The following is a 14,899-nucleotide window of genomic DNA, read 5'->3' on the forward strand; positions in this document are numbered from 1 at the left end:
CCCGGCCGCAGCCCCCCACCTGCCTCCGGACCTGCTTTTCAGCAACACATCAGTCTGTCCTACGTGTTCATATAAAACCTGCCAGAAGTTGTACTCTTTTAGCCGTTTGGATGGGATTTTGACTTTTGGAAGCCCAGCCGGCTGCGCGGAGCATTGCTTTGCTTTGGTTTGGCCCATTTTGGATCTATACGGAGTGTGGCAGCGTGTGTCCTTGTTTCAAGAGGCTGTACTGGAGACCATCGCCATGGTTTTTGCAAGCGTTTTACCCTTTTAGCTGCCTCTTTTTATGTTGCCTCAAGTAGCTGCTTCATTTCTTTTCATGCAGTTCCCTTTCAAAGCTCCTTTTTCCCTTCATCATTATGATGATCAGAACAAGAAGAGGCTTCTTGAACGAAGTCCTGTGTGCGGCGCGGGAGGAAGGATGCTCAGCTGCGTCCCCTCGTCCGTCCCTGTGACTCCAGCTGCCATTCCTCTGTGCTGTTTGGATGTTTAATGTTTTTGTCGTATCCAAATGCAACGTCTCCGTCGTTATTTTGGAGGAACTGCTGTCTCCCGTTACGGCTGCGTGCTCTACCTTTGCAGGATCTCCTAGTTCCCCACACTCGAGCCATACTTATTCTGTAGATCGTTTTGGTACAATTAGGTTATTCCCTTATAAATAAGACCTTATGAGGTCTTGCGGAGGCTGTTTTTTACAGACTGCTCCGTTCTCCTCCACCCCGCTGTGTTGCAGCGCGAATGGGTGAAGCCTATTTGAGATGGAGCGACCCTTGGCGTGGTGCTGGGAAGCTGGTCACGGAGCTGCTTCAGGGCCACGAGCTGGGACATATCGGCTTATTTCATCCCCAAATCAGTGCCTCTGGCCTGGGAGAACTGGGCTGCTGTGCCTTCTGCCAGAGTTAGCTCCCCAAGATGTTTTTATAGGGAATTTTTACTCAGGCCCCTGACTCCGGTTCACATTGGGAAGAGCTTGTGCAGGCTGTAGGGGGGAGTTTCTCCCGTTTCCCAGGCGTTTGCGTCAGGATTTGTGCTGACAGTGCTCCTGTCAAAACGCCCGCCAGCGAATCCCAGATGCGTGGATGTGCGGCTCTGGCCAGAGAGCTGCTGGCAGGCGAAACCCCGCCACGGGAGAGGCGATAACTCAGCAAACGGCCCAGCAGCTTTCTGATTAGTAAAACATTTGCTGGTGTTTCACACAAGAGCCTTGACTGCACAGAGGCGTTTGGACGGAGCTGATGAACTTTGAGCCTGCATCCCGGCGTGATCCAAGCTCGCTTTCCAGCGGAGCCCAGCGTCGAGTCCTCATCGAGGCACCCGAGGGTCCTGCGGCTGGAAAGGGAGCACAGAAGAAAAAGAAAGACTTTGCTCCGTAACCCAGCCTCTTCCCATCACCTCCTCGCTGACACCCAGCAGGGTCTGAGGGATTTGTCCCCACCGACCATCAGTCACCCGCCCTCCCCAAACCCGAGTTTTTGCAGGGCGGAGGCAGGAATTGGGCTGCACAGGCAACCTGAAACCCCGGGGCTGAGTTTTGGCATTGAGGCTCGGGGTAGGTGTTGGCTGCGCTGTGCTGGCCAAATCCTGCTTTGCTTCACTGCCTTGTCTCTGTAAAATTATCCCCGTAGCTCCGTGATTCTCCATTGCATCGCCTTTCCTAAGCCCCGCTCGTGCTGTATGCCGTCGCCGTGCTCCTCCCAGGTTTTGTTGCTTGGTGAATAGATCCCTGTGCCTGGATTTGGTGGAGCACCGGGATGATTTGCGTTTGCCCTGATGGATGGAGGTGCCGGCTTGAGAACCATCCCTGGTCACCGGGGAGAGCCGGCTGCGTGCCAGAGCCGCCCAGCACGTCGCCCATCTCGGTGCAGCATCCGCCGGGCGCTCGCCGCTGCCGGCGACGAGGGTCCTTTTGGGGTCAGAAGCCGGTTTTTTGAGTCTGTTCAGCAGAATCTGCCCTTTGGGTGCCTAATCCTGGAAGCCTCCGGTTTGGGTTTTTCCCCCCTCTCGTGTCCCCTCCGCCTCGAGCCGTCCCCGCCGCGGCGCAGGGCTGGCGGGCGCGTGGGTGGGGGTCCTTTCCTGCGTGGTGGCAGCGGGAGCCGTGCGGCTCCCCGCGCTCCCGCAGGATCGAAAGGCTTAAAAATCTGTGCCGGCTAAAGCAAAAAGTTAATGTGAATTTAACTGACTTCTGCCCTGCAATTAAAGCCACTCAACCCCATTGGGGCTCTGAGTTTACATTCTTTACTGAGGCACAGTGTGTAATTATATATGTATAATTTAAACTGTGCATATGCATGTGTTCCTATTATACACCAAGGAGCAAAGGAAATTATCCAGGAATTAAAGGGGGAGGAGGGTGCAGGCGCGGAGAATGGCTCGCTTGTGTGGATGTGGCAGCGAGGGGAAGCCGGAGGGGTCACATCCTCACCGCCGCAAACGTCTTTTGAAGGTGCAGAAAATGAGAACTGGGTATATTCAACGCTTGCGGTGGGCTCCAGACTGGGGCGTGCAGAAGTGGCCGCAGCTGGGGGAGGTCAGGAGCGAGCCCCCTGTGTCGGGAGGTGCCGAGCTCCTGCCAGGTCCCTCGCGGTGCCTGGGGACAACGGGGACCTGCCCGGCGGTGCTCATCCCGCTCCCAGGAACCCTGCCTAATGCTCCTTCTCCTTTCTTGCAGCCACTTCCAACGGGACGCTGGATGGCCTGGAGAACCGGGAAGGAGGGGTCTGCCAGACGCGCTCCATGAAGATTGTCATGAAAGTGGGGCAGGGTGAGTCCTGCGCCCTGGGGTCTCCCGTCGCCGAAATGCCTTTGCCCAGCACAACGCTGGCCCCCGAACCAGCGCCCTGTCCTGCTGTGGTTGGCGGGGGGGCTGCATTCTGGGGAAGCTGAGGCCAGGCCAGCAGCTCCCCGGAGGCCTCCTGGGTTGGTTCGGCAGAATTTCATTTGTGGGATCTTTTTTTTTTCCTCCCTTTTTCCTTTTGCCAGCACTCGCGCCCGTTTGGTGCGTTGGGATTAAAATGGAGTGGTTGTTCTGTGTAACCTCGTGGTTGGTGTCCCGGTGGGAGGCTGGCTCAGCGCAGAAGCCGTGAAGCGTGCAAGTGCCTCGGCGCGGGGGGGCTGGCACGGACCGTGCCCCCGGGACGTGCGGGGCACCCGAGGAGGGGTTCCGGCTGGGCAGGCGTTAGTGCTTGGTCTCGGTGTGGTCCTGGCAGCTCTCGGTGACGGCGGCCCCGCACTGCGGGGACAGCCTGGGCCAGGTACTCCCCACCGCCTCCCGTCCCGAGCTGCCGGGTGCCTCCCAGCCCCCGCGATGCCCCGGGCTCGTTTCGGCCCCCGACTCGGAGGCAGAGCTCCTGGTGGCTGCTTTTCATTATTGTGTTTTCACTTTGGGGCCAATATTTATAATAAACAGAAGAAGCAGCGCTGCAGCCTTGGCAGGCTCCCTTCCCTTCCCGTTCCTCCCGCTGCCTGTGCAAGAAACTTGCCCCAGCCCACGCACAGGAGCTCAGAAAACATAAAAGCAGGGGGATTAGGGTGGGGAGGCTGCTTCCCACAAGCCCTGAAGCAGCTCAGCCTCGCTCGGTTGCTCTCGGTGGCTCCCATTGCTCCCATGTCTCCCTTGCGCCCTGTGGAGGGTGGCCAGCTGGGATTTTGGGGGCAGCTCTTTGGGTGGGGGAGCAAGCTGCTGCCGTCCAGGTTGAATCAAAGGTTCTCATCCGTACCTTCCCTCTCCTCCCCAGATCCGAACGCAGTGATCCCAGAGCAGCTGACGACGAGTCGGCCGAGCAAGGAGTCCGACAACACCGTGAAAATCGTCACGCAGAGCCCGCGCAGCAAGGTCCCCGCGGTGGAGGAGCCGGGCAAGCCGGGTGGGTTTTGCCGGGGACAGCCCAGGAGAGGGACGGGGGGCTCTGCCTGCCCGTGGGGCTGGAGGTTGGCAGGCAGCTGCTGCCAGCAGAGCAGCTCCGAGCCGGCCTCGTTGCATGGATCCTGGGATACCAGGCGCTCCGGAGCAGGGATGCAGATGGGTTTCCCGTAAATGTTGTGCCCATCTCTGCCGTCCCCGCTGCTCGCGGCATCTCCTTGCCCCGGCCCTGCGCCTTCTGGCTGGGGACTGCTCGGGGCATGGCGCAGGCAGCCAGGCTGCAGCGCGGAGCAGCTCGGGTTTGTTTTCCCAGCTCCAGTATGTCCTGGCAGGAGCTTTGCAGGGAAGTGCTGTTTCAGCACTCTCCTCCTCCTCCTCCTCCTCGCTGCCCATCTGTTCCTCGCAGTACATCTGAGAGGGCTTGGAGGAGGCGAGGTCCTCAGGTTTTTGAGCTGAGCCAGTGTGAAAGCCCTTTGAAGGTGGTTTCCTGAGTTCCTGACCCTGCTGAGAGAAAAGTGAAATCAGATGAAGTGGGGAAGAGTTGCTCTTTTCTTCTCGCCCGGCACGGCCAGCCGAGCGCTCTCCCCTCGGGGGGCTGGGGCTGCCCCGGCCCGGGGGTCAGGAGGAGGCGGGGGGTCAGTAATCGGATATCGCGGGGCTCCAGGTATCAGAGCCCACTTGCACCGGAGCATCCGGGTCTGTTGCGGAGAGCAAAGCCTCCCGGGATCCCCACCGGCCGTCACCCAGACAGGAGCAGGGCTCCGCTGCATTGGCCGGGCGATGGAAAGGGGGAGCGGCGGTGCGGGGTGGGGGAGAGGGCGCGTGGTCCCTCCTCTGCAGATGCCCAGGGCACCTGCCCAGCGCCTGCCGTGATCGAGGGCTCGCCCAGCCCGCGGGGTGCGATCCGGGCCTGGATGGAGCGAGGGGCCGGCCGCGCGGAGCCGCTCGCGGAGGTGGGCTCCTGCCGGGCTCTGACCCCGCTCTCCCCTTGCTCTGCAGGCTCCGTCAACCAGGACGGCCAGGAGACCCAAGGTCCCAGCGACGGCTTCTTGAGCTCCAAGGTGGCCGTCTTCGCGGCGATCGGCGCCGGCTGCGTCATCTTCATCCTCATCATCATCTTCCTCGTCGTCCTCCTGATCAAGATCCGCAAGCGGCACCGGAAGCACACGCAGCAGCGAGCCGCAGCCTTGTCCCTCAGCACCTTGGCCAGCCCGAAATGCAGCGGGAACGCGGGCTCCGAGCCCAGCGACATCATCATCCCCTTACGGACTACAGAGAACAACTACTGCCCGCACTACGAGAAGGTGAGCGGGGACTACGGGCACCCCGTCTACATTGTCCAGGAGATGCCCCCCCAGAGCCCAGCCAACATTTACTACAAGGTGTGAGGAGCAGCCTGGGCAAGCCGCCGATGCAGGAGCAACGGGAGCGCCGAGCGCGGGGGGCAGCCGCCCCCCGGGTCTCCCCGCGGGCGGTCTGGCGCCGGGAGGGAGGAAGCGAAACGAACCCACGGCACGGCGCGGGGAGCGCCAGGGTCCGGCGCCGGAGAGCGGATGGCTCGCTCGCGCGCCGATTCTCCCCTTTGTATTTAGTTTTGTAGTTCTCAGCTTTTGTAATCCCGAGACTCGAGGGTGAGCCTTCAGCATCCTCCTCTTCTTCTCCAGACTGCGGCCGGTCGGGGAGGGGGTGGGCGCCGTGCCTTTCCGTGCTCGCTCGGACACCGCCGGCAAACCCGGAGACTCCACCTTGCCCTTTTCGTTTTGGGATTTCCCTGCTTCGCCCGTACGTCCTTGCGTGAAGTGCCCGTGCGCCTGGTGCCGCGTCGGCCGCCGCTTGGGTCCCGGAGCCCGGACCGACGCCGGGGCCGCGGCGAGGAGCCTGGGTCCGAGGAGGAGCGAGCAGCCGTGGGGGGAGGAGGAGGATGCTTTGCCTAGGTGCCAAGATGCAGACAACTGTGCAGGGAGGAAGCTGGCAAACCCGATTTACTACTACTACTATTATTATTATTATAATTATTTTAATTTTTTGTAACATTTTTATTTTTGTGAATTCCGGGGGGGGACTCCGGCCCGCCGCCCACCGCCTTCGGGCACACGCCGTCGCCTCCTTCCAGCACGCCGTCCCGCCGGCCGCGGGGCAGACCCCGCTGCTCCCGCCGCTGCCCTTTTAAAACTTTTGTGTTCGTAGCTGTTGACTCTTGTTTTAGTCTCTTTATAAAAAGAAAGAAAGAAAAAAAAAAATATATCTATACCATGTCTCAAGCATTCAGTGCGCGAGAATCCGGGTGCTCCTCCTGCCCGGCGTGGAGCAGCGGCCTCAGCCCGGCAGCTCTTCCCGAGCCCCGAGGGCGTCCCGCTGCAGAGAAAAGATTTTGCTGAAGGTTTCCATCAGGCTGGAGCTGAGCCTGCTGGAAGCGAAGCGGGGGGCGGCGGGAGGGCAGGGGGTAGCTGCAGCCCCCCCGTCCCGTCCCCCAGCCAGTGCCGCTGCGGGTGGCTGTCCTTGGAAAGGAAAACTGGAAAACAAACCTTCCCGACCCGCAGCCTGGGCCGGGGGGAGCTGGGGGCTGGAAGCCCCCCGGGAGGCATCGCTCGGGCCGGCTTGGCTGGGGGCTGAGCCGGAGGCTTCTGCGCCCGCCCGGTTTAGCAGGGTGACGCGGTGCCCCTCTGCGGGACCTGCATTTGGGGACCGGCCCCCCGCAGCGCCTGTCCCCCGCCCGGCCATGCCTCTGCCGCGGGAGCATCACCCGGCCGCACCGCCTCCCCTTGCCTTGCCCCAAACTGGAAGGGGTTGAGCCTGGGGCTCTTCTGGTGGGATCATTCCCAGCTTCCTCTTCCCGGGAGGACCCGCCGGCACCGTCGCTGATGCCGGCAAGCACGGCGGTGCCGGCGGCGGTGCCGGCAGCGGTGCTCTGCTACCTGCCTGTCCTCGGGCTGTCCCAGCCTGGGGGCCGGCGGCCGCCCCCTCCTTCCTCGCTTTCTTTTCCTTCCAGAAGTAGCTGCTTTTGCTCAGGGAGCAAGCGTGGGGCAGGCGGTGCCGCTTCACCGGGGCGGCTCGCCGCGCTGCCGGGCGGTGCGGGTTTTGCGGTGGCAACGGGGCTGCCTGGCGTGGTTTGTCCTCGCCTGTCCCCAGGGCCCCGAAACCCGCGTTAGGAAGTGCCCAAAGAGCGAGAGCGCTGCTCTGCAAAAGTGCCTTGGCGAGGAGCGGGCAGGGGCGGCAGGAGGGGCAGAGCAGGGCACGGCGAAACCCGGCGGCTCGGGTGCCGCGCTGGGGGTTTGGCTGCGGTCCTGAGCATCCCTTGGTGTCGCGTTGTTGGTTTTTTGGGGTTTTGTTTTTTTTTTTTTTTAAAGGCAGGAGTTCAGGCTGGAGCAGAACGGGCTGCCCCGGCTCTCCTCCCACCCTCGGCACGGTGCGGACGGCTTCCAGGGCCCTGAACCAGCTACTGCGCTCGGGGGAGAAGAGCCGCAGCGGGTGCTCCCCCCTGCCCGGCGCTTCTCCCCGCTCCCCCGGCCCCCACCACCGCGGCCCCCGCCGTGTAGCACCTTTCAGCCCCCTCTCCCCCGTGGCACCCGTGCCAGCGCTGCCCGCCCTGGGCTGCTGCAGAAGGGCCGGGAGCCCCCCAAGCCGGGACCCCCCCCATTCCCCGCTGGGGGACGGGGTCTGCTCTCAGAAATCCCAGAAAATTGTGTCTTAAAAAAAAAAATAATCCCCCTTTCCCTCACCGGTGCTCTCTTCCACCTGCCAAATCACGACCCGCAGTTCCCGCAGCGGGCAGAGCCCCGGCTGGGCGGCAGCGGCGGCGGCGATGGCGGTGGTGGAGGATGCTTTGTCGACGGGGAGCTTCTCCCCGCGGCGGCTGGCGTGGAGGAGGCGGCTGGGGGATGATTGAGCTTCAGTTCGGTTTTTGGAGGGGAGAGGATGGAGCCTGGCTGCGGGTGGTACGAAAACCGAGCCGACGGTGCGGGGCGGCTTCCCGCGGTGGCTGTCCCCAGCCGGGCTGCGGCTCGGCCGCCCCCGGCAGCTCCGCTCCTGTTGCTGGGGGCAGCTGAGAAACCTTGTAAATATGTGAAGAAAGGGTGAAATCGGAACTCTTGGTTTTTGCTGCGCACCTCGGTCTGCTGGGTCCTGGAAAGGAGTGTGTCCCTTGGTTCTTTTCATTGGAAGCGTTGAAGTTTGGTTGGTTTTTTTTCTTTTTTTTTTTTTCCTCCCCATTTTGTTTGTGTAAATACTAGTCTTTTTTGGAAGAAATAATGTAAAGATGTTTTGTATAAACTCTGAATTATTTTCTGGTTGCTTTTTCTTAGAAAAAACAAATGAGAACTTTAAAAAAAAAAAAAAAAAAAAAAAAAGAAATTTTAACCACAAGAACGGGTGTAAAACATTGTCATACTGCGCTCAGCCCCGGAGCCGCCCCGCGGGGCTGTGCTGGTGTGCGGGCGCTGCTGGGCAGAGCGGCTGCGGGGGGGCTCGGTGCCCCCGGGGGGCTCGGGACGCGGTGGGGGGCCGTGCCCTCGATATAATGCAGGACCTGCCGGGCCCCAAGCAGAGAGCGAGGCCGGGAGCGCCGGCACAGCCCCGGCACGGTGCAGCGGGGCCGGTCGTGGCCCCTTGCCGCCGGCACAGCCCCGGCGCTGGCGGCGGGCTCGGGGCTGGCTCGTTCCCAGCGCGTTCCTGGCCGCCCTGGGTGCGGGCAGAGCTTTCAGCCCCGGCCTGAGCGCGGGCGAGAGGCTCGGTAGCACAAGGTGAACTAAAGGAGCGTCAAATTTCTCTCCTTTTTTATCTTTAACCAAAAAACCTCGGGATGCGTGACTCAATGCAGCATCCTGAGATCCCCATCCGCTTTTCCGGACCTGTGGACCTGCTCCTGTTGCAGATCCCTTTCCCCAGCTCTCCCTATTTTCCACTTGCCAGCCGCAAGCGCGCCGTAGCCCGTTCTCTGCTTGGTGCCCGGGCCGGGGGTGACTCGCTCCTCTTCAGCAGCGCCCGCGTTTTGTACGGGGCAGTGCCAGCGGTCCCTGCCCGCCGAAGCCGTCTCCGGTGTCACCGGCATGCCTGGCACTTCCCCGTGGGCAGCCGGGAGGCGGCTGGACGCTCCTTGTAGTCCCAGTTGCCCGCAGGAGCCAGGCGGTTGCCGGTGAATCTGCATTATATCAGCAGAGGGTGAGGGGGGCTGCCGCAGCCCCGCTGCCCGGGGGGGTTCGGAGGTGCTGGAGCAGGGCTGGTTCTCCCTCCCTCCCTCCCTCCCGGCCGCGCCGCGCACCAGCACGCCCGCGCCGCGCGCTCCCACATTTCAGAGCCGTGCCCACGTCTACATCCCACGGCGTCGCGTCCGCACCCTCGCCGCGGTTCCGCCGCGTCCCGAGGCGGTGGGGAAAAAAAAACTCCTCGCATTCCCCGGGCGGCCCCGTGTCGCGCGATCAACCAGCCGCGGGGCTGCTGCCCCGGCGCCGTGCCCGGCTGCCCTTGCCGCAGTGCCGGCACCGCTGGAGCATCCGGGCTGCCAGATTTTCCCTGTCCGTCCTCCACTGCCATTAGCCGAGAGGTGGATTCGGACTTGGAGCCTGGATGCGGCCGGTCCCGCTGCCGGCGCGGAGCACGCGGGATGGGAGCTTCGGCCGAGGGCCAGGAATTGCCGCTGGCGAGCTGCAGGTTTGCAGCAGCTCGGCGCTGCCGGGGGACGCCGGGGCTTCGGCCGTGGCCGAACGAGGCCCCTCCGTGCCAGCACCTCCTCGGGGGGCGCGTCCCGGAGCGGGGCCCGGCAATCCCGCGCTGGTTGATCGTCCCCGGCTCCCGGCTGGGGCCGCGTTGGCGCGCGGGGCTCTGGTGGTGCCGGGCGCCGGGGGTCCCGTTGGCCGCGCTCCCCGGCGCCGCAGACTTTTGTTTCTTCGTGTCATGTTCCTCTTTTTGATTCCTTTCGCCTTCTCCCCAGCTCTCCCGCCCAGTAGCATATCATCGGCATCGGTAACCAGCTCTGTGGCATCTGAACTCCATGGAGCCGTGATGGAACCTGATATATTGTTAAATAAAAGGGTTTTTTTCCTATGGAAACCCGGCTGTCTCCTGTGTGCTTTTTTGCTGCCCCAGGTTTTCTTTTGAAATCACGGCGGGTCTGAGGAGATCTGGGACAAGTTAGCTCACGCCGTTCATCGCCGGCTTTTCCTGCTGGTGTCGGAAGGAGCTGTTGGGGTTGTTTTGGTGGGCGTTAAAAGATTTGGGGGGTTTTCTCTAACACTTGCAGCGTCTCACACGGCCCCGGTGGCTGCGTCCCTGCAGCTGGAGGCTCCTCCGAGGCCACCGGCTCCCCCCGGGCTGGCGGGGCCCCCGGTAGCCCCCGTCCCCCCCCGGGAGCTCGGGGGCTGCTCCCGCGCTCGCGAGCAGGCAGAGCCTTGCGGGAGCCGTTTGTGGATGGTGCAGGACAGCGGTGTTCATCCCATCGAGTGACTGATAGTTATTTAGTCATTCCTCAATGTACCTTCATTTGATAAGTTATTAAAAAGTCATTTTAGGAAATGGGATGGTAATAAATCCTTGGCAGGTGGTGCTTTAGCTGGCTCCAAAATGGGCTCCACCACAGTCATTGCTCTTGCCCTTTATAACCAGCTTTCATACGGCACTTCGCATTGCTATAAAGTACCGCGCGACACAATAAATTAGGGATGAGAAGCGGGGCGTGGATAGGAAACGCTCGCTGAGTTTGTTCAGCCGTGTTGCTCAGCCTGGAGCAAATCGGGATTTCTGAGTTCGCTGGGCTTCGGACACCTCTTCGCTGCAGGGACAGGCTGTTCCCCTGCCCCTCGGCCGGCTCCGCTGGCGACTGCAGCCCCGTGGCTGCGGCTGATGGCATTCCGGCAGCACGGGATAGCGGGATAGCATGGAGGCGACTCAGGGAATCTGGGATGGCTGAAGAAGGAAGGTGCCGGGGAAGGGCAATGGTGGAGCGGTTACACGGTGTCCTCGTTGCTGCTGTGGGTCTGGGGCGTAGAATGCGGGATGCGGGAGATGGGAGGTGGGATGCGGGATGCAGGAGATGGGAGGTGGGATGTGGGATGCGGGAGATGGGAGGTGGGATGCAGGCTGGGGATGGAGCAGGATGATGGGGAAGGGGTTGTTTCCTGGCCGGGCTGGACTCAGGAGGATGCAGGAGTGTGAGTGCTGAGGTTCTGAGCAGAGGCTGCGGCCTCGGGATGCTCCATCCCGGCAGATCCCAGGGGACCGGCACGGCGGCGTGGAGGCTGGGGCACCACGGCCTCGCCGGTCTGCAGCCCGGAGCAGGAGGAAGGCTCTTGGCAAGCTGCTGGTAGGAATGAGCCTCCTCCACGACCAGGCAAAGGGAAAAGCAGGGTGCACAGGGCACCCAGAGGAAGGGAGCAAGGCCAGCTTCTCTCCAGCTTGCCCAGCTTCTCTCCAGCTTGCCCAGCTTCCCTCCAGCTTGCCCAGCTTCTCTCCAGCTTGCCCAGCTTCTCTCCAGCTTGCCCAGCTTCCCTCCAGCTTGCCCAGCTTCTCTCCAGCTTGCCCAGCTTCCCTCCAGCTTGCCCAGCTTCCCTCCAGCCTGCCCAGCTTCTCTCCAGCTTGCCCAGCTTCCCTCCAGCCTGCCCAGCTTCTCTCCAGCTTGCCCAGCTTCCCTCCAGCCTGCCCAGCTTCCCTCCAGCTTGCCCAGCTTCCCTCCAGCTTGCCCAGCTTCTCTCCAGCCTGCCCAGCTTCCCTCCAGCTTGCCCAGCTTCCCTCCAGCTTGCCCAGCTTCTCTCCAGCTTGCCCAGCTTCCCTCCAGCTTGCCCAGCTTCCCTCCAGCTTGCCCAGCTTCTCTCCAGCTTGCCCAGCTTCCCTCCAGCCTGCCCAGCTTCTCTCCAGCCTGCCCAGCTTCTCTCCAGCTTGCCCAGCTTCCCTCCAGCTTGCCCAGCTCCTCTCCAGCTTGCCCAGCTTCCCTCCAGCCTGCCCAGCTTCCCTCCAGCTTGCCCAGCTTCTCTCCAGCTTGCCCAGCTTCCCTCCAGCTTGCCCAGCTTCCCTCCAGCTTGCCCAGCTTCCCTCCAGCCTGCCCAGCTTCTCTCCAGCTTGCCCAGCTTCCCTCCAGCCTGCCCAGCTTCCCTCCAGCTTGCCCAGCTTCCCTCCAGCCTGCCCAGCTTCCCTCCAGCTTGCCCAGCTTCCCTCCAGCCTGCCCAGCTTCTCTCCAGCTTGCCCAGCTTCCCTCCAGCCTGCCCAGCTTCCCTCCAGCTTGCCCAGCTTCCCTCCAGCTTGCCCAGCTTCTCTCCAGCCTGCCCAGCTTCCCTCCAGCTTGCCCAGCTTCCCTCCAGCTTGCCCAGCTTCTCTCCAGCTTGCCCAGCTTCCCTCCAGCCTGCCCAGCTTCCCTCCAGCTTGCCCAGCTTCTCTCCAGCTTGCCCAGCTTCCCTCCAGCTTGCCCAGCTCCTCTCCAGCTTGCCCAGCTTCCCTCCAGCCTGCCCAGCTTCCCTCCAGCTTGCCCAGCTTCTCTCCAGCTTGCCCAGCTTCCCTCCAGCCTGCCCAGCTTCTCTCCAGCCTGCCCAGCTTCTCTCCAGCTTGCCCAGCTTCCCTCCAGCTTGCCCAGCTCCTCTCCAGCTTGCCCAGCTTCCCTCCAGCCTGCCCAGCTTCCCTCCAGCTTGCCCAGCTTCTCTCCAGCTTGCCCAGCTTCCCTCCAGCTTGCCCAGCTTCCCTCCAGCTTGCCCAGCTTCCCTCCAGCCTGCCCAGCTTCTCTCCAGCTTGCCCAGCTTCCCTCCAGCCTGCCCAGCTTCTCTCCAGCTTGCCCAGCTTCCCTCCAGCTTGCCCAGCAGTTGCTCCAGGAGAGCATGGAGGAGTCGAAGCTCTTCCCGCCTGGTGTAAGCCATGCCTGCCTCAATCCAGGCTGTCCCGTCAGGGGCTGCGGATGCTGCGCTCCGCGGTTACTGCAGGGATGCATGACGGGATGCGCCGGGTTTATGGGGGTCTCAGAGGAAAAAATGAGGCTGAGGCAACTGAGAGAAGGTGGAGGATGAACTTGGCCGAGGTGCGAGGGGTGGGAGACAAGGTGGGCTGAGGACATCAAACGCAGCAGGCTGGGTCAGGTGCTGGGGGCACGGCCCGAGCCGCAGGGACCGTGCCAAGACGTCTGCCGGAGCGAGCCGGGGCTGCTTGGGATCGGGGTCGGGGTGGGGGGAGTGGGCCTTTGGGTGCGACGGACATGCTCATATGTGGTTTGCTGGTTTGAAAAGCCTTCTCTGCATGCTTTGATCCCAGTGTTAATTAAATAATGCTTTTAATTTTAAACAGCTTTGCCGGTCCCTGGTGCCCAAAGGGTAAAACTGTATGCGCCGAACTTGCTGGGACCTGCCGGAGGAGGAGGAAAGCACTTTAGCAGGTTCCTGTAACCCAGCACCCAGCCGGGGAGCGGGAGCACGGCAGGTTCCTCGTGGCTCCGGGGCTGCTCCAGGTGGGCCCAGCCGGGGACCCGGCACGGGCTCAGGGACACCCACAGCAGGGCGGGGCAGATCCCGATCCTGTCGGACCCGCGGGATCTCCCCCGGTGCCCCTGCCTGCGCGCATGTCCCGAGGCTGCTGCACAGCGGGGTCCCGTGGGCCACGGGAGCTGCATCATCCCCGTTGCGCGGGCTTTGTGGGAGCTGCCACGCTCCCCTCCCACTCGCACCCGGCTGCAAAGTCCTGCAAAAGCACCCGGGCTGGGAAGGGCTTTGCGTGGGAGCGTCCTCGCCCCTGGCCGTGGTGGGGAGCGGACGCTGAGCCGCGGGTGCCGGCGCCAGCGGGGACGCGGGAGCCGAGGGCACACCGGTGCGTGGCGGCCGTTCCCGAGGGCCGGCTGGCGGCGCGGGGGATCGGCAGGATCTCGCCCGGGAGCCTCCAGATCTGGAAAGTTCATTAAAGCCGTGAAGCTGCTGATGTTTTTGGACGTCCATCAGGACTGGATAAGTTATTTTAATTATTTAACGTAAAGGAGCTTTCTGTCAAGCTTATTAACTTGCCCTTGGCCGGATCCCACTCGGATCTGCAGCGGCTGCCAGGTCAGCGGAGCCGGCACGTTCGCAACGGCTGGATGCCGGGGTGCACTGCGGCCCCGGTGCGGGAGCCAGCCCGCGGGTGGCATGGCCAGGCTGGCACCCGCCGTGTGCTTGCTCTGCTCCGTGGAAGGGGAGCCCGTGTGGGGAGCACCTGTCTGACCTGCTTCAATGATGGGAAGCTCATCATCCTCCTCGGCGGCGGGCGATCCGGGAATAACGGCTCCGCAGCGCTTCCAGCTGCGGTTTGAGACGAGGTTTGACTGGAGACGGGGCATCAGCCGGGCTGCTGCGGCGCTCAGGCTGAGCCCTGGCGTGGGGAGTGCGGAGCAGGAGCCGGGGCCGGCACAGAGCGTGCAGCCCCCGGGATGGCCGGGACACCGGCGGAGGCTGCCGGAGGTACTGGCGGATGCAGGGCAGATGCGTGCTTGGGGCGCGGCTCCCCGCGCCGGGGGCTGCAGCATCACCTCCCACGCCGCACACCCCACAGCCTCCCCGTGCTGCAGGGGAGGGTCGGGCTGTTACGGACGGGGAGATCAGAGCAAAAGCTTCCCGGGCCACCTCTGGCCTCGTGGCCACAGACTCGCATACCAGCGGGTCCATGTAACCTGGCAGCAACCTCCCCGAATGGAAAGCAGACCGCAGAGAGAGACTTGATGCTTTTCAGATGTTTTTGGTGTATTCTGATCTCCCCGTTTATGTAGGCGCCTCCCGAGGATCGCCCGGTTTGTCCCGGCGCGCTGGGGGGTGCGAGCAGGGGAGGCAGCGGCGCTGGGGGGACCGAGCCCGCAGCAGCGGCTCCGTGCACCATGCACTGGTGCTTTGCAGGGTGCTCTCACAACTGCACCCACCCTCCCCGCCACTCCTCGCCCTTCTGTTTCCAGCACTGCTTCCCCTGGAGCTTCCCTCTCCCCGCAAGGCCCCGAGCAGGGGTTGCTGCTGCACATCCCTGGGATCAGCTGGCCCTGGGAGGCATCGGGGATGGAGCCAGAGCACCGGTGCCGTCAGCCCCCTGCTCATCCCGGCCGCGGCTGCGTTGCCCTGGGGC

The 14,899-nt window shown here is 63.0% G+C and overlaps 1 protein-coding gene across 1 annotated transcript in view; it reads left to right on the plus strand.

Annotated features, from left to right (window-relative positions):
- The window catches only part of EFNB1 (ephrin B1), a 53,859-nt gene extending 48,612 nt beyond the window's left edge, over positions 1-5,247 (plus strand). Inside the window, exons 3-5 of the mRNA XM_075720690.1 lie at positions 2,669-2,761; positions 3,735-3,863; positions 4,859-5,247. Coding sequence (XP_075576805.1) covers positions 2,669-2,761; positions 3,735-3,863; positions 4,859-5,247 — 611 coding nt within the window. The remainder of the gene's footprint in view (positions 1-2,668; positions 2,762-3,734; positions 3,864-4,858) is intronic.
- Positions 5,248-14,899: the final 9,652 nt, after the last annotated feature.

Source organism: Pelecanus crispus, chromosome 13, assembly GCF_030463565.1.
Source record: "Pelecanus crispus isolate bPelCri1 chromosome 13, bPelCri1.pri, whole genome shotgun sequence".
Taxonomy (NCBI): Eukaryota; Metazoa; Chordata; class Aves; order Pelecaniformes; family Pelecanidae; genus Pelecanus; species Pelecanus crispus.